Below are 26886 nucleotides of genomic sequence, written 5' to 3' on the forward strand. Positions count from 1 at the left end.
TTCAAACTAAGAGGAAGAAGGCCTGAGAGGGTCACATACAGTGGATAGTCCACTGCACTGTGCCTGCCAAGGAGAGCGTAAGACCCCGTAGGTGCAGAGCAAGGATGAGTGTAGAAAAGAATCATGTGACATCACGAGGCGTAGATCAAGGATAGCGAGGAAAACTTGCTCTTGAGAAGTGTCTGAAGTGTTTTGGTGCCTTTGCTTTTGGACTTGACTTGAATTGTAGCTTGATGGACCTGGGAGAGGGAGTGAGAGATGCAATCACACATGTGGCTTTGAAGGCAGGAACAGAGGCCTCATAATTGCATCTGATGTATTACTGAGCACTTGTCCACAGGATCTTTGAAGGAGGCAATATACAGGTCCTTCCTTTTCTGGCTAGTTTGGAGATTGAGCCTTTCATCTGGGATATACAGCCAAACATGATGGTTGGATTTCTTGATGTCATACAGTTTAAGGTAGGTGTTGGACTGCTTCTGTGCTAGACAGGATCACTTGAAAGTGACTGTCTTCACACACTGGGAATTCCAGATCCTTAGACTTGTTTGACTTGCAGAAATCCTTTTAAGGGACATCTGTCTCCTCATTGGATCATCCAGAGTAGATGACTGTCAACAAATCTGGCCAAGTCCATGATGTGAAAATGTCTTCCACTTGTCTGAAGCACTGCAGGCAAGGACAAGGGTATTTCACCTTCCTCTGAAGTAGAGCACCTAGATTTCGTAGATTTGTGCTTTTGCACTTTTTTTAGTGCTTTTCCTTAGCCTTCTTTTAAGGGAAGGGAAAGCAGGAGAATTGAGAGAGAAGACCAGAGAAGGAAAAAAGGCAGAAGAAAACAGAAATATTCACAATAAAAATAGAGAGAAACTGCACTAAGCTGCTAGTTTTACTGCTAGAATCAGGCATATGGTATGCCAAAACTGGCTCTTTAAAAGCCATGCACTGTTGCCTGGAAAGAAAAATTTGCATATACCTGCCTCCAGAAACAAGTGAGTAGAGTTGCCAGCAGTCCGCTCCCGACTGTCAGAGGGCCACTCCAGGAGAATCCTTTTTCTACTTACAAATTAGATTGTTGGCTTTTAAAAAATATTTTCTGTCTGTCTTTCTTGGAATAGATACCAAAATCTAGCCTGTCACTTCACTCTATGTCTCTCTGTAATTCTGGGATAAAATTGAAAAAGTATTTCTTCTAAACCTGAAAATGTACTATCGTTTACAAAGATTCTAAACAATTTGCTGCCTGGTTGAAGAGCAGATTTGGTGGAGAGCAATGAAAAAGCATACAGCAATTCCCTGTACGCTATGCTTAATTCTCTCTGCTCCAAGAGACAAATTCTTAGCATCATGAAGTTCGTGGCCAAACTCCCTTTCCTTGTTTTTTTTTTAATTGGAAAGTAAAATGATGCTAACAAGTCATATGAACAGATGGAGCAACAAATTAGGGCCACACAGATCTATCAAAGGCACTACTACAGTTGAATGCAGTATGTATTCTAGCAATACTATGTCAAAAGTTGATTGTAACCAGACACACACCCTTACTTAGAGTCAAATTAATTAAAAAAAAAAAAGACAGTACTTACCATGATCACTAAATAACAGCTGCTTCCATTTCTGTCTCTCTGCCTCGGAAGCTCTAAATCCCAGCACAGATTTCAGTTCTTGTAACACTCTCTTGGATTCCTCTCTCTCACGTTTTTGTCTCTCTCTCTCTTCCTGGGAAAAGCAATAAAAGTCCTCCCTTTTGTATTCATTGTCTGTATCTGTATCTTCAACATATGCTTCCAATTCCTACGGAAAAAGAATAAACTGCTCTTTTGATCTGCACAGTCCTCAAGGGTCAAGCCGTTTGAGGTACTGCAGTATTTCAGCACTTCAGCAGGAGGATTGGGCCCCAAGTCCATAGTCACCCACATGATTCGCATGGCAGGAGTTTGGGGGCCTGACTCTGCTCTCAGTTACACTAATATAAAACTGGAGTAAGGACATTGATAAAGTCAAGATAATTGAAGTCCGCAGAGTCACTTCAGATTTACTCTGGTGCAAACAACCAATACAAAAAGGAGATTTTGACTTGGGGATGGGGATCACTTTTCCCATAATTCCTATTGGATATGACGACTATCATTGTTTTTTTACTCTCCCCTCCTGCAGTTCATTCAGGGGTGGGTATCGTATTCATTTTATCAGTGGTAACTGTTCAACCAGGTAACTTCAGAAAGGGCAGAATCAACACGTTGAACACAGAAAAGTTTGAAGTGGTGATGAGGGGGCGGGGAAGGGGGCTCATCTTCTCTCAAATTGTGCCCATCAATTAATTCTTGAGTTGAGGCCGACTTTTCTTTCCAGTTACTTTAGCCTTCAAATGAGTGCCCTTAAACTGAGAGAGAAAACAACGCACCGAATTGTTTATGTTAAAGCATATTTTAAGTGTTCAGAAATGCAAAGCCTATGGAAACCATATAGGATTAGTTAGGTTAATGCAAGTAAGAATCAGTTTAATATATTGCCTTTTAACCAATGTATATCTTCATCCACATTTTTTTTTAGAGATGTCTTTATCTGGTTCCAAGGTAGCATATGCAGGAACTGGATTCAAAATTAATTTCAAAGCTCTTTGTTCCTGGGTGGGGAACACCGCCATGTGGTACACATAGGTACTATATACCCTGTCTGCAGTAGAGTAGTTCATAAGTCTGTTAACGAAAGGGCATTGGCTAGCTGCATTACATACCTTGCTGAAGGAGGTAAGGTCATTGCTTAAGCAGCTAAAAAAGGAAATGGGTGAGGGAAATATTTTTGCAACACAAAATTCATATATAACTTTGAAAGCATCCACTTATTCTTACCTGCTCTTCAGGGATTGGGTCTTTGTCCTCTATATGCAGGGCAGGCTGTAGTAATGGTATCATGGGGCAGTGTGTGTTATCACAATATGATTCAGGTTTGCCTGGAGGTTGGGGGAGGAAGGGGGTGGGAGAAAAGAGATTAAAACAAAAAAAGATTAAGTGTGGAAATGAACAGATAACTGATCTTTAAGAGTTCAGTGTGGTACTGAGTCAGAGCCTGACTCCAATGCAAAGGACACTGATACTCACTCCATTACCTTTCTGAGCACACTGTAAGGACTAACATGCTAAAAGCTTCAGGGTATCCCCTGAGAATCATCAGCAACTTGGCCGACATACATTATGTTCCTATTTAAGTTTAGAATGTTGAGTGGTTTTGCCAATTTTGCTTTTTAATTATTAGGTTACCAAGAACTGAAAGTTTGTTATGAAATATTTACAGATGTTAACTAGAATTTCTAACAACACCCAAATATTTAGAATGCTTGCCCAACAGGAGTGCTGCTCAGAAACTAATGACACTTTTAGATGTCTCCACAGCACTGAATTTTTTAAAAAGAAGTTATTAATAAATCACACCTTAGGACGGTGTGCACAATGGTCTTTTTCAAATAAAATAACGTTATTTTGGGCTTAAATTCATGGATTTTTTTTAAAGATACTTGATTTATGATAATCAGTAGAAAGGAAAATATATTGTAATATTCATTTGTATTAATCATAATTCCTTTAGGCATGTTGTGAAACACAGATTGAAAATCAACACATTTCTGGGAAAGTTACAGGACAAAATGGAAAGTGAAAAAACTATGGCACTCCCGATTCCCCCCCGCAGCGTAACACCACCCCGCAAAAAAACCCTCATTCCCCCATAGCAATTTTTGTACAACGTTGTCTCAAAAAAAGGGGGAAAAAAGATTGAATGAATTGGCTAGTGTGCAACTGATGAAATCCTATTCAGTAAATGCCTAAAAGTTAGTGTACTAGACCAGGAAAAATATTCACATTTTGAGGTAAAAACTGGATGTAGAACTGGAACCTAAAACAAGTGTAAAGGAAAATTCCTCCTTCCAGAACAAGAGTACTACTAGGCCCTATACTAGGATAGTGTATTGAAACTTAAAAGCAGGATTCTCAAGTTTACTCTATTAGACTCCTATTTCTGTATAAAGTGATTTACTCATCCATGAATTAAACAGTCATTGAAAAAAATCTGGACAGTTATGTCAAAACCCTTCTCTCTTTTCATTATTTAAATAAAAACATATTTAAATGAGAGTCTAAACAACAAAAAACAAACTTCTGAAAGTTTTACACACAAAAATGTACTGGAAGAACGCCAAAATTTTTGGTTTCAGATTCCAGTGGTTAAGTCACTGTTAGTTTCTAGGGATCTTATCTCAGATCTTTTCTTTTGCCTAGACCCTACACTAGCATATTTTTCCCAGAACAGACCTTTTCTTTTTCAGGAAAAGTAAGTGAATAGCTAACACATTCTTGTGATCACCATGTATTCACTTCTTGTACAATTTAAAATGTTGTTTGGGAAAAGACAAACAAGTAATTTCTGCCCTGTAAGTTATTTTTAAGTGACTCAAGAACTCATTCTCATAATAATCCTGTCCACTCACATACAGTCCATCTTTGGAAAGAAAAAGTTCACAAATAAACAACTTGTGTTATGTTATCAGGTTGGCTCAATCTGAATTTGTGCCTAGCACACTTTTGAGCACTCAAAAATAACAACTATACAAATTCTTTTGCCGGTCAAAAGCTTCAAAGTCATCAAGGAGAAATGGGAGCGACATGTTAAACTGGACACTTTGGAAAACTATCTGCAACAGGAGGTTAATTTACACAAAACTCAGCTACATGTTTAGAAAAGAGCCTTGGAAATGTAAACGAGACAAATCTCTTTAATCACATTCAGTCAGCTGGTTGCTAAAAGAAGCTTTTCAACGTACCCTTTTTATCCGGGTTTCTTCGAACCATTTTTTCCACCTGAGAAATGGCCTCTTCCCAGCAGCTGTTGCTTGCCTGGATGTGAGGCTGAATCAGCTTTAGTTTCTGTTCTAGGACTTGATAGGCTTCTAAAGTTAGTTCTTGTGTCTCCTTAGAGCTAACAAGTTTTTCAAGTTCATCCTCAAGAATTATTACCCTAGATGAATGGGAAGGAAAATATCACACTAACATATCTGAATCTCGTACTTCATGATTTCTTCAGGCTTTGAATTTAATTGGTATCCTGTGTTACTCCTGTTTCCTCCATGTTCTTAAACTGTAGTTTAGCCAGCTTCATATGTTTTTAAAGCCAAACTCCTCCTCTCCTCCATTCTCATTATGGTAATCCATTAAATTTAGATGGCTTTGTGTTTATTTCACTAACTGTACCAATGAAAAATCTTTTTAGGTATATAACATATAATTATTGTGTGTTGAATATTCTTTCAAAATGTTTGGAATTTTGTTGCAAAACAGACAAAACTGAACCATGCTTTCAGGTTCATTCAAAAAGAGGGACTAAAGAGATGGAGGGTTTTAATGAATCTTTTTGCCTTCTAGTTCACCTTCAAGGGGGTGGTAGCACCACAGAATATCTAAAGATTAACCAATCAACTACAGTAACCAACTCCATGTAGGACAGAGAGATTTTGGCTTCACAATACTTGGCAATGCGTGTGGCTGTTATAGTTTAAAGCTCAGATCCTATGGTGACGGGCACAGTATCAGAACCTGAATAGAACGGAATCCTTCAATTCCAGTTGAAAACTTCTAATTCCAGTCATCTCCTCTTAAAACGGATGCAGGCTGCTCTGAGCAACAGTCACCTCAATTAAATAAATTCTGTAACAGAACAGACTTGTTATATGTGCAATCGCTTATACGAAAGGGAAAGGCAGCTGGTCAGACCCCTCTGGATTCCCAGAGAGCTGCTAACATTGACCCTATTATATAATTCTTCAAAATATCTAATTCACAAGATTGTACCTCACTCATGTTGCTCCTTACTAAATAAGGGACACTACTTAAATATCTTCCTCCAGTTGTGGAATATACACCAGAATTGTTTCCCAGTTGGCAAACTCTGTTTAATATATGGGCAGGGAAGCAGAAATATAACCCAGTCTACATTAACAGATGTACCCCATCCTTTATGTTGCATGGCTGCAAGCCTCAATTTTGTCTTTTATTTTCCAATCTGGGATATAAACCAACAATCAAAGCAGCGCAAGACTGAAGCTTTCTAACTACAGGCACATTCTTTCAAATAGTATAAACTTACTCATTCAGTAGGGCCTTGAGATGGAGCTGCAAGCTGCGCACGGCTGTGTGAAGGCTGTTCAGAGCTCTTGACTTGGGTTTTGTTTTGGTTGCACATTCCAAGCCTAACTGATGCTGAGTTTCAAAGTACCGATAAAACTCATAGCTTCGCTTAAGCTCTTCTAAGCAGGCAGCATGAGTTTGAGGTAGACTTTGAGTCACATCAGACAAAATACAATGAGGCAAACGTTCTGGAGTGATCAAGGGCTTGGGGGATGCATTAACTGGAGAGAGCAGCAGTGCTAATCGTCTGAAGAACTCTGAACTCTGTCCTACCCACAGCTGAAACAGAACCTACAAAATACAGAAAGGATCAAATGGTCTTCATTGTTAAAAAACATTAGCATTTCTTCATTCACTTTTAAAAACATTTTGTCCCCTTTTTAAACAATTTTATCTTCTCCCACAGAATATATGCTCAGCACTGTGTGCCAGGGAGCATACGAGAAGGTCATATTAGTCTGGATGTCTCACACTTTATGTGACTGTAAATTCCTTCAGTGAGGGTCTCACGTGCTCCCTTACACACAAAAGGCTTTCAGGGGTCCAACGCATCATATCCCCACTTTGGAAAATACTCCTTTGCCCATATGCCAGACTCACTAGTTAGGACAGTCTCTGACTACCCTAGGACAGATAAGGAGTGGCCAAGATTCCAATAGCAGGATGTACATTGCTCTGAAGAAGACTCTTCCCTCATAACTTGGAGTTGTCATTTCTATGACGTTGTTACTGACTACTATATCCCTCCCCCCAGCATTGAAATGATAATCCATTAGCACTATATATTAACAACATATACTTTGAAATCCTAAGAAATCTGAGCTGTTGACTTACTGTTTTATGCACAAAACTGAGCAACTTCACAAATACTATTAAAATGTGGAAACATTGATAAAGGCAGAACAATGGAATAATCTCTTCACATCATTATTTATGGTAGCTGTCAGGTCACTCACTCTGGCAGTGAAAAAGAGGAATCGTTCTGTTCACATTTCTCCAGAATCTCAAATTGAATTATGAAGCAAAACCCATTTTTGTCGTACCCTTGAGTGCTCCTCTGTATGTCTACAGAGAAGCATAGGTTACTTCATGACCAGCCAACATTATTTTAAAGGTGTTAAACTGTGTCTACACTAAGTGCTAATGGGGATGTCAAATCATCTTACATAACTAAAACAAACAAAACGTTTTCCTAAACTAGACAAGGCCCATGTCTCAGAAAACTGTCACAGTAGCATCTTTCTGGGCAATGCCTTTTTTATAAAAAGGAGGAGGATAGTACTTTTAACCGTTACACCAGCCCCACACACAGTCTATGCCTACAATACCACTTATGCCAGTGATGCTTATAGAATCATAGAATATCAGGGTTGGAAGGGACCCCAGAAGATCATCTAGTCCAACCCCCTGCTCAAAGCAGGACCAATTCCCAGTTAAATCATCCCAGCCAGGGCTTTGTCAAGCCTGACCTTAAAAACCTCTAAGGAAGGAGATTCTACCACCTCCCTAGGTAACGCATTCCAGTGTTTCACCACCCTTATGTTGCTTAGCGGTGTGAAAAAAACCCCACATCCCTGAGCGACATAAATTTTGCTGGCGTAAGTGGTAGTGTGCACAGCGCTATGTCGGTGGGAGCGCTTCGGTACAGCTGTGCCACTGTAAGCTCGCTAGTGTAGACATGGCCACAGAGATCAGAATTGGGCTAGTATGGAGTGTGATCTGAGATTGATTCCCAAGGGCCACAACTGGTCAAGTTACTCAATCTTATTTTCTCATCTGTAAAAGAGGGACAATATTTAGTTCACAGGTAATGTTCTCTAACCTTCTGATATTCTGGGCGGAAAGGCCTTATATGAGTGCAATTATAGATCATTTCCAGTTGTAAATGGGTAGTGGTCTTTCCAGTACATCAACTGTCAAAAGGAAAATGTCCGTAATAGTGACACACTTAAGGATATGCAACCACCACATATGACCATGTTCAGTGTGGTAGCTATATTGGTTGCAGAATATTATGAAGTAATATCTTTTGTTGGACCAACTTCTGTTGGTGAGAGAGAGAAGCGTTCGAGACCTGAAGAAGAGCTCTGTGTAAGCTTGAAAGCTTCTCTCTCTCTCACCGACAGAAGTTGGTCCAATAAAAGATATTACCTCATCCACCACGTCTCTCTAACGTATGATCACAGTCAGGGGCTCAGATACCATGGTGATGAGCACCATTATAAGAACTTAGTTGGTTGGACTGATAATCATTCCAAAACACACATCTTCCTAATAGCATGAATAACTTTGGGGAGCTGCTGAGCAATATATTCACCTGGAAAACAGATTATTGCTCTGTAATATAAAGAATTGAAAAGATGACTGCTTCCAGGTGTAGGAGTTATCTGAAGGTAACACTTAGAAAGATATGAATTTAACACAGGGGCAAGTGCTACACAACACAAACTTCCTACTCATCGCTGTATTCAACACTGGGGTTTGGCTGGGTATTATAAAGAATGCCAAATGAAAAGGAGGCAGCCTGAGGAAAGAGTATCATCACACAGCTCAGAGCAAGAAGTCAGAGCTTAGGAGTTAAACATAAAAGGAGGACAGGCCCATATAAACAGAATATAAGGAGAAAATAGTGAATGACTAACAGGCAGCCCACAAAAGTAGAGAACTTTGGTAAAAGAGCAATTCAAAACCTACCTGGAAAAAGGCATGTGGGCCAGAGAAAAGGGAATCCAGAACATGTTTAGGGTAGCAATTGACCTTTCTAGTCAAGAACAAGCTTTGTCTCTTTTTATTGGCAGATATTTGGTTGCTAGGACGCAAAGATACTTGCCCCAAATTACCCTAGATACTTTCCTCTGGATAGAATCAATGTTTTGTTTTGTGATGAGGATTTATTCACATACCAAGTACTTTTACTCTGTCAACTGTTCTTGTTTGAGGAGAGTTTCCTCACCCACAGGCTGAGACACAACACAAAATTACAGATATAGGTTAGACATGCTTGAATGACAAAGAAACATTAAAAGATATCTGGATGTGTATACATATTTTGCTGAAATGCACTATATTAGAGGTTTTCTGGAGGAAGCTAGCACCCAAGAGGACTATGCACAAATTTAGGATTCGCAACACAAATGTTGAACTGATTTTAGTAAAATTGTTTAAGTCTATTTTGTTACACTGGTGAAAATCCACATACGGAAGCAAAATTGGCTTATATTGATACATTTTGTTCAATTATTTCACAGCCAGGTTACAAGATGATTGGTTAACGAATTAAGCTAAAATTGATATAAGACAGTTATTAACTGATTTTAAGTGTCCACAATGGGGTTTGCAGTGGTTTAAATCAATTTAAAAATTGATTTTAGTTAAACCAGTGAAAGATGCATATAAACAAAGCCTGGGTTTGGAAGCATTTACAAATTATGACAATTATGGCTTCTGCTGCCCAACGAAGAGTGGAAAAGTAACTTGGTCTGCATAATTCCTACTAGAACAGCAATTTATGAAAACCAAAGGCTACCATTTAGCAAAGCTGTCTATTCAAAATTAAGCCTCAAAGCTTATCAGTCTCTATTACTGACAATATTTACTGCCAGGACAAAAGAAATTAAGTTCTGAGATTACTGAACAAAATATAACACAATAAAACTCACACAAAAGTCAAACAATAATGAATTTTTTTCTAAGATAATAAAACAAAAAAATGCCTGATTTGAAAATCCGACTTTTGAAGAGATGGGATCTTCTTTCAATAGCACACATTTACTCATGCAGACTTGGGATATTCAATATCTCAAAAGAAGAAAGACTCAGACTCAAAGGCCAGAAGGGACCATCATGTCATCTAGTCCGACTTCCTGCAAATTGCAGGCCACAGAACTTCACCTATCCATTCCTGTAATAGGCCCATAACCTCTGGCTAAGTTACTGAAGTCCTCAAATTTTGATTTAAAGACTTCAAGTTACAGAGAATCAAACATTCATTCTAGTTCAAACCTGCAAGTGACATATGCCCCATGCTGCAGAGGAAGGTGAAACCCCCCCAGGGTCTCTGCCAATCTAACCTGGCAGAAAATTTTTGGTGATCAGTTAAACCACGGTGATCAGTCAAATATGGTGATCAGTTAAACCATGAACATATGGGCATTACCCACCAGCCAGAAAACATGGGAAAGAATTCTCTGTAGTAACTCAGAGCCCTCCCCATCTAGTGTCTCATTTCCAGTTGTTGGAGATATTTGCTAATAGCAGTCGCGGATGGGCCATATGCCATTTTAGGCAATCTCATCATACCCTCCTCTCCATAAACTTAATAAGCTCAATCTTGAAACAATTAACCTTTTTTGCTCCCACTGCTCCCCTTGAAAGGCTGTTCTAGAATGTCACTCCCCTGATGGTTATAAACCTTTGCCTAATATCAAGCCTAAACTTCTTGATGGCCAGTTTATATCCATTTGTTCTTGTGCCAGCACTAGCCCTTATCCTAAATATCTCTTCTCCCTTCCTGGTGTTTATCCCTCTGATGTATTTGTAGAGAGCAATCATATCTCACCTCAGCCCTCATTTTGGTAGGCTAAACAAGCCAAGCTCCTTAAGTGTCCTTTCTTAAGGCAGGTTGTTCATTCCCCTAATTATCCTTATAAACCTTCTCTGCACCTGTTCCAGTTTGAATCCATCTTTCTTGAACATGGGAGACCAGAACTGCACACAGTATTCCAGATGAGGTCTCCCCAGTGCCTTGTATAATGGTAATAACACTTCCCTGTTTCTACCAGAAATACTGCACCTAATGCATCCAAGGATTGTGTTAGCTTTTTTCATGGCCACAGCTCACAGTCATCCTGTGATTGAACATCTTTCTCCTTCTCTGTCGCTTCTAGCTGATAAGTCCCCAGCTCATAGCAAAAACTCTTGTTAATCTCTCAGTGCATGACCCTGAACTATTAAACTTCATCCCATTTCTATTACTTCCAGTTTTCAAGGTTGTATGATATTCTGGTGCTCTTCCATATTGGCAATATCTCCCCAACTTTGTGTCATCCACAAATTTTATTAGCACACTCCCACTTTTTGTACCAAGGTCATTAATGAAAATGTTAAATAAGATTGGTCCCAAGACTGAACTTCGAGAAACTCCACCAGTAATCTCCCTCCAGCCTGACAGTTCACCTTTCACAGAATGACCCATTTTAGTCTTCCTTTTAACTAGTTCCTTAAGCACCTTTCAATTCTCATATTAATCGCCATCTTCTCCAATGTAACTAATAATTTCCCATGTGGAACTGTATCAAATGCTTTACTGAAATCCAGGTAAAATAGATCTACTGCATTTCCTTTGTCCACAAAATCAGTTATTTTCTCAAAGAAAGAGACTGGGTTGGTCCGAACGATACCTTTTGTAAAACCATGCTGTATTTTATCCCAATCATCATTTACCTCTATGTCCTTAACCACTCTCTCTGTCAAAATTTGTTCTAAGACCTGACATACAATTGAGGTCAAACTAACAGGCATTACAGTTGCCCAGATCATGTATTTTCCTTTCTTAAATATAAGTACTATGTTTGCAGTCATAGGGTATGATGTCCAAGTTTATGTATTCGTTGAAAATCTTTCCTATGGGGCTTGCAATTTCATGTGCTGGTTCCTTTAATATTCTTGGATGTCCCATTAAGCTGATTGAATTTGGCTTTTAGCTTGTATGTGGTAATTTCTACTTCCATATCCTAGTTCCCATTAGCCATGTTGCCACTGTCCCCAAACTCCTCATTACTCTTATTGAAAACTGAGGCAAAGTATTCATTTAGGTGCTAGGTCATACCTAAATTTTCTTTAATCTCTACCCAATACTCAGTGCTTAGTGGTCCAACTTCTTTTCTTTCCTTGTTTTCTTTTTATTTATATGGTTAGAGAATCTTTTATTGTTGGTTTTAATTTCCTTTGCAAGGTTCAGCTCTGCTTGGCTTTTGGCAGATCTCACTTTTTCCCTACAACTTTCTAACCTGCAAGAGGCAGTTTTCCTTGCTGATCCATCTCTTCTTCCATTCCCAGTTGGCTTTCTGCTTTCTCTTAATAACCTGTTTGAGGTGCCTGTCCATCCAGTTTGAACAAATTTAACTTCCCTATGATTTTTTGGGTGCAGGCTTCAGATACTGTAAGTCAAAGTTCCATAAGCTAACTTCAAGCCTCCTCCACATTCAGATACTTGAGTTCTTCAGTCCAGTCCACTTCCCTTACTAATTCCCTTAATTGTTTAAAGTTTGTCCTTTTGAAATCAAGGACTCGAGTTACCGACCTATTTTTCTGAATCCTTCCATTTAGTTTAAACTGAGTTAAATCATGATCATTCTAGCCAAGGTTGTCCTCTACAGCCAGTTCTTCTCTGAGGTCCTCACTACTTACCAATACTAAATTCAAAATGTCATCCCCTCTTGTTGGTTCAGTGACTATTTGGTGAAGAAATCTGTCAGCTATCATATCCAGGAATATCTGTGCCCTACCATTATTAGTAGCACTTGTCCTCCAATCTACATTTGGGAAATTAAAGTCTTCTATAATCACACAATTCCCAGTAATATTTATTTAATTAAAATATTAATGAGATCTCTTTCTATATCCAAATCAGACCCTCAGGATCTGTCGCAGATCCCAAGTGCTATCCCGGTGGAGCGTCTGTTACCTTTCTTCCCTAAAGTGATTTTGACTCAAAACAGATTTTGTTTTATCCATTCCATCACTTCTAATTTCTTTTCAGTCTACTCCTCATTAATATACAACACTACTCCACCACCTTTACCTTTATTTCTGTCTTCACTGAACAGCACATACCCATCAATACCTGCCTTTCAGTCATAATGGAAACATGGTGGAATATGAGTTATCACTATAATATCTGGTTTCACTTTCTGCAGCAGTAGTTCTAGTTCCTTCATTTTGTTACATAGGCTCCTTGCATTGGTGTGCAGACATTTTAGTTGTTTCTGCTTGGCTTCATTCAGATTCCTCACCTGATGAGGTACAGTCATTTTACTACCAGTATCGCCTACCTGGCTATTACTGTCATTGGGATTAACACTATCTTTCCTCTTGTCCATTCTCCTACCCTCTGTTTTTCTTCTCTCCATTGCTGTATCCTCTTTTACTTGATTTTCCTCCCACTCAGTATTAGAATTAGATGTGGAGATTAAATGAGCATCTCCCAATCATCTTGCCCAAATTCCTAGTTTAAAGATCATTAGATGTCTGCCATTCTGTTTACTTAAACATTTTTCAGAAATCAAAGTAGCACACTGATTCATGATGCTTATGAGTGTCCAGCTTATGAACCCTACAGCATAAATAAATGCGGCTTTTTCCATTTTCAATTACCAGCAATGTACATCTTTGGAATGTCTCTCTTTTTGTTCAAGTCAAGATGAGTAGCAAGGGATTAGCCAAGGGACATGTACAAATTGAGAAATTACTTTATGGACTTTTTCATCATCACTGATTAAATTAAATCATAGCTTTAAATACAACATTTGGGAAGAGACTGATTTGTGAATGGCAATTTTTTTTATTAAATAAAAGAATGATTTAGACAACTCAACACCCCATTCTGCACTGCACATCATTTCTTTAATTAAATGTTAAATGAAATCCTCTGAAAAGCCCATAGTTGTAAAAATATGCAAGATGAGCTTCTGGAGCATTCACGAATCTCACTCAGGGCTCTTTAAATGTATTCTATTACTACAGACTGACACAAGTAGGGAGAGAAAAATCAGATATCTGAAACAAGAAACAGCAGGGCATTATCACAACTGAAATGGATTTGCATGAGTCTGTATACGTAAGCATGCACTCTCCCTTCTAGGATGGATTACCTTGAGTGCAGGCAGGCTGAAGCCATCTGTGAGGTTGTGCGCCTCCTCTTCGGACACCTGCTCTTCACTCAGACCCAGACCCAGTTCCTTAAAAGGAACTACACAGATATAGTTGGTCACGTTGTCACTCTCCGCATTCAGAGGGTAGGTTTAGTCAGAGTTAAAGCAGTTAACAAAGAAGCCTTTGTACTAAATGGAGGGTGGGGAGACAGGCAAAGCAACTAATAACCTCCAGTTACTAAGGATCTTTCTGGCAAGTTACTGGAGAACACATGCAGTCCAAGTCCAGTTTTAAGTGATCATCGTACAACCTTACTCATTGTATAAGTTTTAAAGGCTCAAATGTGTACAATAAGTTGTAGACAAAGGTACTGAAACAATAAAGATAATAAACAGCTAATAAATAATCGCTGCATTCCTTTTAATTGAGGAAATCTCTGCCAAACCACCAACAAGCTAGTTCACAATAAACTTTAATGACAGCCTTAAAATTAAAAAGTACACGTTCAACAAGTTAAGAGCAATACTGCCAGAGACAAGAAAATTTTGGGTAATGAACGTTTCATGGTTTGTGTGTTTTATAGAAGCCAGGATAACCAGGATAGGAGATTTCCCTATGAATTATTTTTTGTGGAGAATGATCAATGTTAAAGCAAATCACATATCTGCAGGTTTTTAAAAAGTAATTCTTTGAAATTTCTTAATGAATAGTAGACAAACCCAAATTTTTACATTGCTGATGCATAAAATTGATCAGTCTCACAAATTTCTCAGCTATAACATGGTGTATAGTAAGATTGCATATCACTAAAACTTAATTTAATACACTTTGTGAACGTAGTATACCAGAGTACCTACTTCTGTAGTAGCTACAATATATTATTGTCAAACGATAAGTCAAAATAAATGAAAGCATATTTTGTGATGCAGTATCTTTGTTACATTATATTCACCTACTTAATCATTTGCAAAATGAGGTGATTACCAATGGGTTTCACAGTTATCAGCATGATCATACAAATACTTAAGAATGTGCTTACCCTTATACATGTGGGTAATCCCATTGAAGTAACTGCTCAAATGAGACTTCTCAGAGGCACAAAGTTAAGCACACAGAAAAACACTTGCAGGCTTGGGGCCTTAAGGACTGATTCAAAGCACACTGAAATTAGTGGGAGTCTTTCTATTGACTTCAATGGGCTTTGGATCAGATCCAAAGGGTTATGTCTACACTGATATTAAAAACCTATGGCTAGCCCATGCCACCGGACTCAGGCTAAGGAGCTGTTTGATTACAGTGTAGACATTTAAGCTCTAGTACCCTGTGAGAGCACAGGGACCCAGAGCTCAGGCTGCAGCACAAGCCCAAATGTCTACACTACAATTAAATGGTCCCTTGGTCTGAGCCCTGCAAGCACTAGTCAGTTGGCTTGAGCCAGCCAAGGGTTTTTAATTGCAGTGTAGACATACCCTTAGTGAGTTTCTACTGTAATACTTATATCTGCAGGTTCCCTGTCTCAACACCAATTACTCAGGTTTCTCCAAAAATAGCATGTGTGCCTGTTTTTTTTGTTTGGGAAGATGAGGGGTACAAAGTATATCAGAGAATCATGCTACCAGGTTTATGTCACCAGAAATACAGGTGTTTTAATGTACCGTGAATAGTGAAGTTGGGCATAAAGGGTGAGGTCTCTGTTGAATGAGGCTATAGTTATGCAGTCACATTTTAAATTTTCCTTCTAGCAAACAAGCTATTTTCCACTTGATTTTTGAAAACTTAAAATACTTAACTCTGCTAAAGACAGTAATGGGCTTCATAAACCATCTGTGCCAATTTATAGGAAACTGCTAAGATCGTCCAAATTCCATAGACTACATAATAGATGCAGTACTTTTCAATGTATTGTATTGCACAGAAAAAAGAACATACCTTCATCTACCAAAAAGCCTTTGTAGGAAAATATTCTTACGAATATAGAAGCTAAATAAAGTTTAATGTCAATAAATACAAGAATGGTGAAGTAGAAGTAATGAACCATAGCATTAAAGGATGGCAAATCCTCCATAGGGTCAATGATACTATACAAATCTGAAGTAAACATTTTTGTGGTAAGTCAATGGCTTCACTACCACAAAAAATTTAGGAACAGCTGGAAAACTGGTCTAGGGTTTTGCGAGGCTATATATAGACAAGCAATGATGCAAATAACAGGATATCAAGAGTAACATTTCAGTTCCAAATTATGTCAGGTTACAACCACAATACTGAAGTAGCACCCTATAGTCCTTTTTTCAACTGCAAGGCTTTAATGTTATCAAAAAATCACAATATAGATGTTGAAGTACCTCACAGCAAAGTCATATTGTTTTGGGTTATATTAGTCTATGGAATCTTGTCTTTAAAATGAAGTGAATCTAACACCTTTGTTACTAAGGGTAATGTACTTTCTAAAAATGGAACAAAACAGTATATTCACGTTAAATCTGTATACAAATACTGGCATCTTGACTATTCAAATTCTGTTCTATTCTGCACTATTTTAAATAGGTTCTTATTCTGCTCTCAGCGTACACACATATCTGAGCAACTTCCAGTGGTGTATTACAGGACATGACTTCCATCTGTCACATGTGGTTCATTCTCTCTCATCCTCTCCGAAGCGGGAGGTAAGTTAGAGAAGGCAGGTTGAAGAAGTGCACCTTGCTCTTGGAGCAGAAGGTGGTGAGGTTTGTGATGGTCCTTAGTTCCTGTGAGAGTTTGTTCCACAGTCTCAAGCAAGCCTCCAAAAAAGTTCTGTCTCCTGAACTGACAAGCTTTACCCTTATAGTAGAGAATTCCACGCCTTAGGACCAGAGTTGTCAACCATGGCCTTCATCCTGGAAACATAGATGATATTTTAGGTATTCTGGACCCAGGCCATGGAGTACTTCGAGGGTAAGGACTCAGAACTTGATATTCTATGGGAAACTAGCGTTGAGAGAGGACAACAATTTGAATGTGTTTGTGGTAGCCTGTGTTGCTGAGCAGACATACTGCTGTATTCTGTATTAGTTGGAGTTGCCTAAGCAATGAAGGCTTCATACCCAGGTTGTGATGGTGCACCCCATAAGGCTTTATAGAAATATGCTTATGAATGTATATATGACATAACTGCAATATGTTTTATGCTACATATGCCATGTAACATATCTATGTAAAGGTTATGATCTACTGAATAGATTCATCCTATTTGTATGCATGTGTCTTTGTTGTATTCAAAGTTATGAATATTGGCTGTATACTTGTTTGATTTTAAATAACCTTAATAAGGTATTTGGTCAGCTTCTTTAGAAAGGAATTTGCAAGTTAAGTGCCCAGTCAAGAAGCACTTAACGGACAATGGATCTTGGAAGGCTCCAATCCACATAAGAAGTCTATGTGAGGACGTTCACGGTAGCATGTGAACCATGGCTGCTACCTGTACGTTTTGAGTCATGAATGGACATGTGACTTGCCCACGTGACTCCAAAACTTCATCTTGTAGCTGGAATTCTACACAGAGGGAGGGAGGGGTATCCACCCACAAGAGAAAGTCTATTTAAGTGCCTGGGAGACCCCTCCATTTTGTCTTCAGCTGGCTCAAGAGATAGCCTCTCCACCCCCCAAAGGATACCTGAAAGAAACGGGAACAAAGGACAGTAACCTCAGGGGATGCGAGTGATTGCTGGACCCAGACTAGAAGGAGACTAGTCTGTAAAAGGAAGCTTACTGGAACACCTCTGAGGGTGAGGTGTTATCTGTATTCAGTTTTCTTACTGTATTAGACATAGACTTGCGTGTTCTATTTTATTTTGCTTGGTAATTCACTTTGTTCTGTCTGTTAGTACTTGGAACCACTTAAATCCTACTTTCTGTATCTAATAAAATCACTTTTTACTTATTAATTAACCCAGCGTATCTATTAATACAGAGGTAGGCAACCTGCGGCACGTGAGCTGATTTTCAGTGGCACTGCCCGGGTCTGAGGGGGGTCTCTGCATTTTAATTTAATTTTAAATGAAGCTTCTTAAACATTTTAAAAACCTTATTTACTTTACATACAACAATAGTTTAGTTATACATCATAGACTTATAGAAAGAGACCTTCTAAAAACGTTAATGTATTACTGGCATGCGAAACCTTAAATTAGAGTGAATAAATGAAGACTCGGCACACCACTTCTGAAAGGTTGCCGACCCTGTATTAATATGTGGGAAGAGAGGGGCAAACAGCTGTGCATCTCTCTCTATCAGTGTTATAGAGGGGGAACAATTTATGAGTTTACCCTGTATAAGCTTTACACAGGGGGAAATGGATTTATTTGGAATTTGGACCCCATTGAGAGTTGGGCATCTAAGTGTTAAAGACAGGAACACTTCTTCAGCTGCTTTCAGTTAAGCTGGCAGTTTGTGGAATGTGGTTCAGGCCTGGGTCTGTGTTTGTGGCCGGCAAGCGTGTCTGGCACAGCCAGGCAGGGCTCTGGAGTCCCAAGTTGGCAGGGAAAGCAGAGGCAGAAGTAGTCTTGGCACATCAGTTGGAAGCCCCAAGGGGGTTCTGTGATCCAACCCGTCACACAGGTATCTTGCATTGCTGCAGTCCAGAAAGGGGTTGACAGACATTTGAATAGCTGAGGCTAAGTCACAGTCCACCAGGATGCGACAGAGTCTGCTAGCCAACTGGAGAAAGCGTTACTCACAGAGGCTGCTATGTTAGAGATTAATGTCAGCCAGGACTACTGGAACATGCCTACACTAGAGTCTGAATTGATCAATTGTGGATATGTGCTTTCAACCCAAAGGAGAATGCACCGTGGCTACAAACTCTTCTGTGTGCTTTCCTCTGCCCACCAACATAAACTCTGTCTTACTCAGATTCAACCAGCTGTTCTTCCATCCATGAGCTGATTTAGTCCCACTCCTGGGCTGTCTTGGTGGTGGCTGTATATAGTAAAAGATAAGTAGGTCTGAGTGTCATCAGATACATCCTGCTTCCTCTCCCCATGAGCCACAAAAAAAAAAAAAAAAAAAAAAGAAAGAAAAAAAAAGAAAAAAAAAAAAAAAGAGAATGTGGGTTATGAGAACATAATATGGAAGCCACCACCATGGGCAGCAGACATTTTAGATATACTATACCCTATGTACAATAGCCTGATTTCACCCCACCACCTCCTACCAAATCACCAGTTCCAGAATCCCCTTCTCTCCTGATGCCCAACTTTCTTGCTCACTCAGTTCCATGCCCTCTGTAGTAGATTTGGGGGCCAGGGGCGTACTGGTGGGTACATGGTAATACTTTTATTACCAACCCTACTACTTGGTATTCTTTGAACACTGAAAGCTTTCTATTAGTCTCCTCCCTAGTGTTTGCCAGTCCTGTGCTTCAATATTTTTAGGATTTTGAATTAGAGGCTTGAACAATTTCAAACTTTAATGAATGCCTGCTCTTTTCAGAATATGTTGTATACATTACATGCACTGAGTTTCTCTGATTAATCTGTGCTTTGTAATAGTTTTACTTTGTGGTGGGTATCAAGTGTTACCAACTTTTGCGAAATCTGGTATTTTACTTATAGCCTCAGCTGCTGGAGTTGAGATTGCATGAGAATCTCAGCTTCCAACAAAACACAACAGCAAAATGTTTTCTAGCTTTTGGATGTGGAGAAATGCTTGAAAAATGCAAAGTGGATGTAAGCTAAACGCCCCCAACCTAAACAGCAAACAAAAAGATACCATGTTCTTTTAAAAAACAAAACAAAACCCCAAACGCTCATGATTTTAAGCCTATATAAGGACAGAGCTTTGTCATATATATATATATATATATATATGTATGACAAAGCTCTGTCCTTGCCTCTGTGGGTCCCGTGTTTCCTGGCGGATTTCGCTACCTTCAGAGGCTCAATGTGACTCTCCACATAACCCGTCTCTCTCTAGAGACAAGGGTCACAGTCTACTGAGCCATTTTCATCATAAGCCAGTGAGGGAGTTGAGGAGAAGCTATCCTTCCTTACATAGTCTCTGTTGTCTCCCAGTCTCAGTGATTAATCAGGGGTCAAAGCGGGGGGAGCCCAGGCCCACCCTCTACTCCGGGCTCCAGCACAGGGACCCTAATAGTATCAGCTATGGTAGCTGACCTTTTAGAAACATGACATGTTCAATTCCCTTGGCTACTTCCCCCACAGCAGCCCTCACTTCCTCAAGCTCCACTTCCCCCTTTCCTCAGGGCCTCCTTCCTTGTGCCTGATATGGTGTGTACTACTCAGTCTCTCCAACAGCGCAACTTCCTCCCACAGCTCCTGACATGCACACCCACCAGACTAACTGGGAGACTTTTAACTAGTTTCAGCCAGCCCCTGATTGGCTTCAGGTGTCCCAATCAACCTAGCCTTCTCCCTGCCTTCTGGAAAGTTCTTAAATGGCCCCAGGTGTCTTAATTGACCTGGAGCAGCTGCCATTTCACTTATCCTGGTACCAGGGATTTGTTTAGCCTGGAGCTAATATATCTATCTCCCACTACTTTTCTATAGGCATCTGGCCTTGCCCTGTTACTATATATATTTTGTGGGTGGGTGGGTGGGGGGGATGACTCATGATTTTTTAGCATTTAGGCTATCTGGTCACAAAATAGAAAAGTTTCAACTGCAAATACTGAATTGCTATCATACATATACAGAAACCTTTATCCTGCAGAACTCTGAAAATGTTTCTTTTATAAAGTCCTAAGGGGAAAAAAAGATTTAATTCAAACCACGTTTCTTTAATTTCTATTTTTATTTGGGTTTGCAAACGCAATGCTCCCTTCCTCTGGGATCATATAAGGCACTGGTCTCCTGCCCAGCTGGCTCAACTGTTTTCTGGGATAGTTAATTACAAGTTCCACCCTTTCACTCCCAGACTCAAATGATTTTCCACCTGTTTAATTCTCACAGGATTAAAAGACTAATATCTGCTTCAGAAAAGAATTTTACCACTTGAGCAGAAAAAGCAGTGCCTGTAATGAAGTTTTGGTAGCCCATAAGAAAGAAGCATTGAGTGTGCACCTCCAAATAGGCAGAACTTCATTTAAACTTTTTCAGTAACCTAAATTAGACAAAAGCCTAATTACTGCTCTTCAGACATCCCAGTAATAGGGCAAAGAAAAGCCTGTAATGCCAGTTACCCACAAATGTAGTATGTTGCAATCAGTTACTGACTCATGTAAACATGTAGGTGTTAGCAGGATCCAATGTTTTAAATTAACCCAGGAGGATAGTCAGGAGGTGGAGTACTGGGATGACCATGCCTACCCTTTCCTGAGACGGAAAAAAAATCAGGCCACAATCTTTAAGACTGAACATTTGAAAGTTTCAGTGAAGTTCCTTTTAATCTCTCTCTGCAGTAAACGTTCTCTAGCAGCATGAACATCTTATAATGCAGGTTTAGTAATGTGATCTCAATGTATTTCTTTTTTAGTTCATATGAAGTTTTGTACTCTGCATAGGATTAATAATGGCAGGCTGGGAGCAAGAGTGGATTCTGACTCATTTTAAAGAAAACATTGCAGGAGACAATATATTTAACAGTAGGGTTGTACACAGAATTGAACATTAGTTCTGGATTTATATACCACTACTCTACAGTGCCTTTCAGAGTTGAAATTTACAGTTATCTTTATACAACTAAGGCAAGAAAACAGGGTATAATTACAAAAGCATCAGTGTCTTCTAATACAAATGAATCTAAATTTATTTTTAAAAGAAGGTTGTTTAGAATCCCAGTGAGATATTAAACAGATCCACTAGATTGCAGGAATGTTAATGCTAATTTGATAAGATCAAGATGAAGCACCGTAATGGTGACTTTAAATTATTCTAAAATGAAATGAACTTTAACTATACACTTTACAGTTGAAAAATTCTAGGAATGACTAGAACACTCCAGAGACCACTGTATTTTACTTTAAATTATGTTTCAACATAAAAAGACTGGAAGCAATCCTAGAAAGAGTCAGGAAGCAATCCCATGGTAAGGATACCATAAGATAATTGAACTCTTGGGGGGATCTGTAATCATACTTTGCTGACTAACATGACTTATTCTTCAGTGCATGCTGATTGACTGCACATCAATCCCTTAAAAAAACTCTTATACACAGATGTGTGTGGGAGCAAAGAAAATACACTAGAGAAGTTTTATTTAAACAATGTTCAGCTTCCACTTCTGTACCCATTTTAAGGAGACATGAGATTTTTAAACAAAAGTTGTTAAATAAAAATGATCTTTCACTTAACCTGGAAATGCATAATTTATTATCCCTAAACCATACACAATTTTACAATACTGCCAATCCCTTAGCATTCAAAAATCATGAGTCACCCCCTCCTCAAAAATAATGAGATTTGCTTAAAAGTCATGAGATTTTAAGAAAATAATAAAATGTGGTAGTTTTCTTTTATTGGTCTTCTGGTTTTTGAATGTTAAGGGTACAACTGGGTAACATTTTCAAGCTTTTTCACCACAACCACGAGGGATAGACACTTATATTTTTTTATTAAATGAAAGCTGAGAGTCTCACCTAATCACAAGTCATCAGTAGCTAGGGAAAAAACCCCAAATATGAGGAAATTTTTGATAAAAATCTCAATTACCAATAATGAATATACTTCTTGAACATACTTATGTAAATGTGTTTGTTTCAAGGGAAAATATCAGCTATTGATTCCTATCAAAGTCAAAATTCAGTAGCTAAACTAGGTAGCCATGCGTGTGTACACTTTTCCATGTATTTGTACAACATTTTTATTTCATTAATCTATTTACCTTATTTCATTAACAATTTGGGAGCAAGAGAAGGCAAAGTATCTTGTTAAAGCAAAACACAGTACACAATTTCTAATATATAGTGCAGATTAGTCAGCTAACCTTCAGGGCAGCAACTTCATCTTATTTGCCTATAAAGCACCATTCTCACTAATGCTGACACATAACAGTATATAAATATGAATACTCGGCACTTAAAAAGCAATTTTCGTGAAAGGAACTAATGCACTTCATAAATGGGAATTGGTGAAAATGTTGTAAGACTGAACAACTTCACCTCCCACTGCGCCTGCCTTGCATCAACAACTCCACTGAAGTAGGGTATTGCTCATTGACTTTTCTCAGAGTTGAGCAAGCTCCATGTTCCGCCTTACAGGAGGCGCTCAGCATGTTGCAGAAGATACTTTTGTTTGGGGCTTTTTATCCAATTGTCCATATCACTTAACTTCTGTATCAGATACTTTTAGCAATTAGTTAAAAAAAAATGCAGTAAAACTATGCACTAAGCATTTACTTATTCGAGGTGTTCTGTACAATAGTAAACGTGCCTATTTTTGTACAAATGGACCAAATTATACTATGTATACAATATTAAACAAAGAATTTTCAAGATGCCATGACCATGTTTGAGTTAGTAGAATAGCTATTGCACAGAAAAAATCCTGTCTTAACACAGACAGTAACTCATCACCAAATGGGTGCATTTTCAAACATTTAACCTACCATTTCCTTCATTTTTATTTAAAGAGTTAAACAAACCTGCACTGTGTTTTTTCAGTGTTTCTTGATGCAATAACTAGATTTTCATAAAGTAGTAGTAATAGGCATAATAGAGCAAAAGTTTAAGTCTCCCTGAACTCAACACAGCTGAGAAATATATAACACACTTGTGTTTCCATATGTTGTGGTAAGAGCCTATTCCGTTAAAATGTTATTTCCTTAATGTCACGACCGGCTGAGCTTTCAAGCTGAGAAATGATACGCATAGGATGCAAAAGTACTAGGGGCTAAAATAAAATGAAAGCGGGGTATGCAGCAGTAGCTTGGAGTCAGATTGGGTCTAAAAGGCCCCAAATACCAGAATCTCTCACTGACCGCAGTTAACTCACCACATTGCACACATGGCACTGCTGGCAATGTCGGTCTGTATGTAACCTAGACATCTGCCCCACTGATAGACTTGTACAGAAGTGTATTTGCCAACAGTAGACAGTTAACAATATGGTAACAAATAACGAACAAAACCTGCACTTTGGTAGCACTTAGCATCCCAGAATGTCAAACAACCTTACAAACTTTCAGGAATTAAACTTCACAACATCCATGTCAGATAGGTAAATGTTACCACACTTTTACAGGTAAAACTGAAGTAAAAAGACATTAAGAGACTTGCTCCACAGTCATACAGCAAGTTTATGACAAAGTTAGAAATAAAAAGCTAGATGTCTTGCACTTAGCAGCTAGACAACACCTTCTCTTTTGCTACTGAATTGTTTGCATTTTGTCACAAGAGAAGGATTTCTCCCATTTATAGTAAAATGAAAGTTTCAGAGATTCACATGGCCAGCTCTGTGGAGGGTGTAAACTGGTACAGCTCCACTGAACTCAGTAGCACTACACTCATTTACATCAGCTGAAGATATGGCCCAAAGAATTTTAAGGCAAGAAGGACCATTTACAATTGTGTAGTTTGACCTCCTGCATAAGAGAGGTCATAAAATGTCACCCATCCAATCTTAATCCTGCACTCACTGAAATAAGTGGAAAATCCCACTGACTTCAATGGTGCAGATGCAATCCTTATAGATGTCGAGCGAGGGAGAAATCCCTTTTTCTGAGTAAAGAGAAACCTTCTCCACATGCAGGTATTTGCTTCTATTATTGAGAAAGTACCCTTGTGGAAGTAGTGTACCCTTTGTTATGAATGACTCAGCTTTGAAAAAGAAAGACGTGACAGGATGCCGTTATACATTGTTCCCACAATGCAAGACTGACATTTAACATAATAAGTACAGAATACGGGTGGAAGATTTTCCATCTCAGAAAAAGTTACTGGTCCATCAAATCCAATATCAAAGCTTCACATAAGCAATAATTCTTCTTACATTTTAAATTAAAATTTAACACTGCTTAACACAGTTATATTTTATGCCACAGCAAATTTTAATTATTTAGAGATTAATTTATTTGCACTAATAAATACAATGTTAATGAAGGGAGTTGTAAGCTTTGACATGTTAGCCTTAGGTATATGTTGCTAAATCTCCAGTCTAATCTGACTGAATAATGACACAGGAGCAGGTGTACACAATCTGTGCTGCTATGAGCAAAGCTATGTATTAACTTTTTTTAACACCCTGTAATATCATCATGTGGGCGTCACAGGAATATCCAAAGGAATTTAATCCTATCACAAAGACTGCAATAACATTAGGATACAAATAAGACAAGTGTCTACAATATGCTGTTTGGTCTGTCACAGCCAAATCTGTTTCTGGTCCCCATAAGGTGCTTTTGGGGGGGGGGGCCCTCCAAGAGACCCTAACTTGCATAACATTTGGGGGGGTAGGGGGGGGTGCACATTTAATAATACATACCAGAAATGTCTGAGAAGGTGACAGCCATGCGATAAACTACATAGGTGTGGGATATATTTAATTATTCACCTTTATGCAAACCGCTGCTCTTTGTCTACTCATCTATCGCCCCAGGATTCATTCATACTTTTCAAATAGCCACCAAAAAAAAAAAAAAATCTATCAGTCATGTTGTTAGTTGAGCTCCTCTGAAACACTCCTTTCAGCCATGCCTCTTCTATAATATTTCTGTTTGAGAACTGCTCTCTACTTTTTATTTATATAAAAATAGAGTGCCTACAATTTAAAGCAGCCATGCTGCATATATACCATGACAAATTTGTATTCAGAGATGGCCACTCTTACTGAAATGAATGCAAATTATGCACATATATCTGATCATAGACATGAATCAAATATATCAAGTATATTATGTGTCAACATAACAACATTAGTGGTCAAAAATACAACATCTCAGTGAGCAATGAGAGTAAGCCAAGGTTACTGAAAGAACTCTAAATTTTATATTTCCTGACACAAGCGTTCAAAATTGTCAGTGTTACTTCAATGCAGATTTTATCTCTTTTATAGGCCAGAACCTCAGCAACTGTAAGTGGACATGTAATTAAAATGAATGAAGCTGTGAATATTTACACCACGTGAGGATCTGCTCCCTCTTTTAAATTTTATCACTAACAAAATGAGTCACTCCTTCAGTACTGCAAGCGGTTAGTTGACAGCATTTCAACATACTATCATTAACTCTATGAGACAGTAAGTTTTATTTATTATATTCACACAGTTATCAAGATAAAGTGTCCTTCTTCAAAGATAAAGAGGACTCACAGGTAGAGAATCCAGTAGGAGAACCAGTCACCAAATAAAATGGAATTAAACTTTTAGCTTAACTATATTAGCTGGAGTGCCGAGTTTCACTTTCTTTTAAAACCAGAGGCATTTCTCACACATTAAAATTTCAGAATGCTGTACTGAACAAAATGGATTCAGTTTTTCCCCTGCTTTGACACAGAGATATACTCTTGATCTGGCAACAAAATGCAGAAGTAGTACATCCAGTGCAATAAAAAAAGTTTATTCAAGTAGAGTAAGCAGTTTCTTCTGAGGACATTTGAGAAAAAACAGAAAAACTAAATTTCATTTCAATGATCTTTTGAAACTTTATGCCAAAGGTTAAGCATGTTTTTCTAAGAAAAAGAACATTAGATTGCTATAAGTGGTGTAAATATTGCATCAATAGTACTACTAAGTTCCTGTCTTTCACAGTGCTCACAATAAACACCTTTAAATACGGATTAAATCATACTCGGACAGCTTATAGGCACTACAGTGTAATGCACGGTCTGATTTTCTGTAGGAAATTTTTTTTAAAACCCCAATTTTGTTCTTTGTAGCAGTGAAAATCTGGATTTCAACTTTTCCTAATA

General features: G+C 38.5%; 1 protein-coding gene across 9 annotated transcripts in view; it reads right to left on the reverse strand.

Moving 5' to 3' along the window:
- VEZT (vezatin, adherens junctions transmembrane protein) overlaps nucleotides 1-26886 on the reverse strand; it is a 99000-nt gene that overhangs the window by 18127 nt on the left and 53987 nt on the right. For all 9 annotated transcript variants that reach the window (XM_073327512.2, XM_073327507.2, XM_073327503.2 and 6 more), the window contains 5 exons: nucleotides 14048-14195; nucleotides 6136-6467; nucleotides 4817-5010; nucleotides 2853-2953; nucleotides 1587-1794 (listed from right to left, as the gene is read on the reverse strand). In XM_073327512.2, coding sequence (XP_073183613.1) covers nucleotides 1587-1794; nucleotides 2853-2953; nucleotides 4817-5010; nucleotides 6136-6467; nucleotides 14048-14195 — 983 coding nt within the window. The remainder of the gene's footprint in view (nucleotides 1-1586; nucleotides 1795-2852; nucleotides 2954-4816; nucleotides 5011-6135; nucleotides 6468-14047; nucleotides 14196-26886) is intronic.

Source organism: Lepidochelys kempii, chromosome 1, assembly GCF_965140285.1.
Source record: "Lepidochelys kempii isolate rLepKem1 chromosome 1, rLepKem1.hap1, whole genome shotgun sequence".
Classification (NCBI taxonomy): domain Eukaryota; kingdom Metazoa; phylum Chordata; order Testudines; family Cheloniidae; genus Lepidochelys; species Lepidochelys kempii.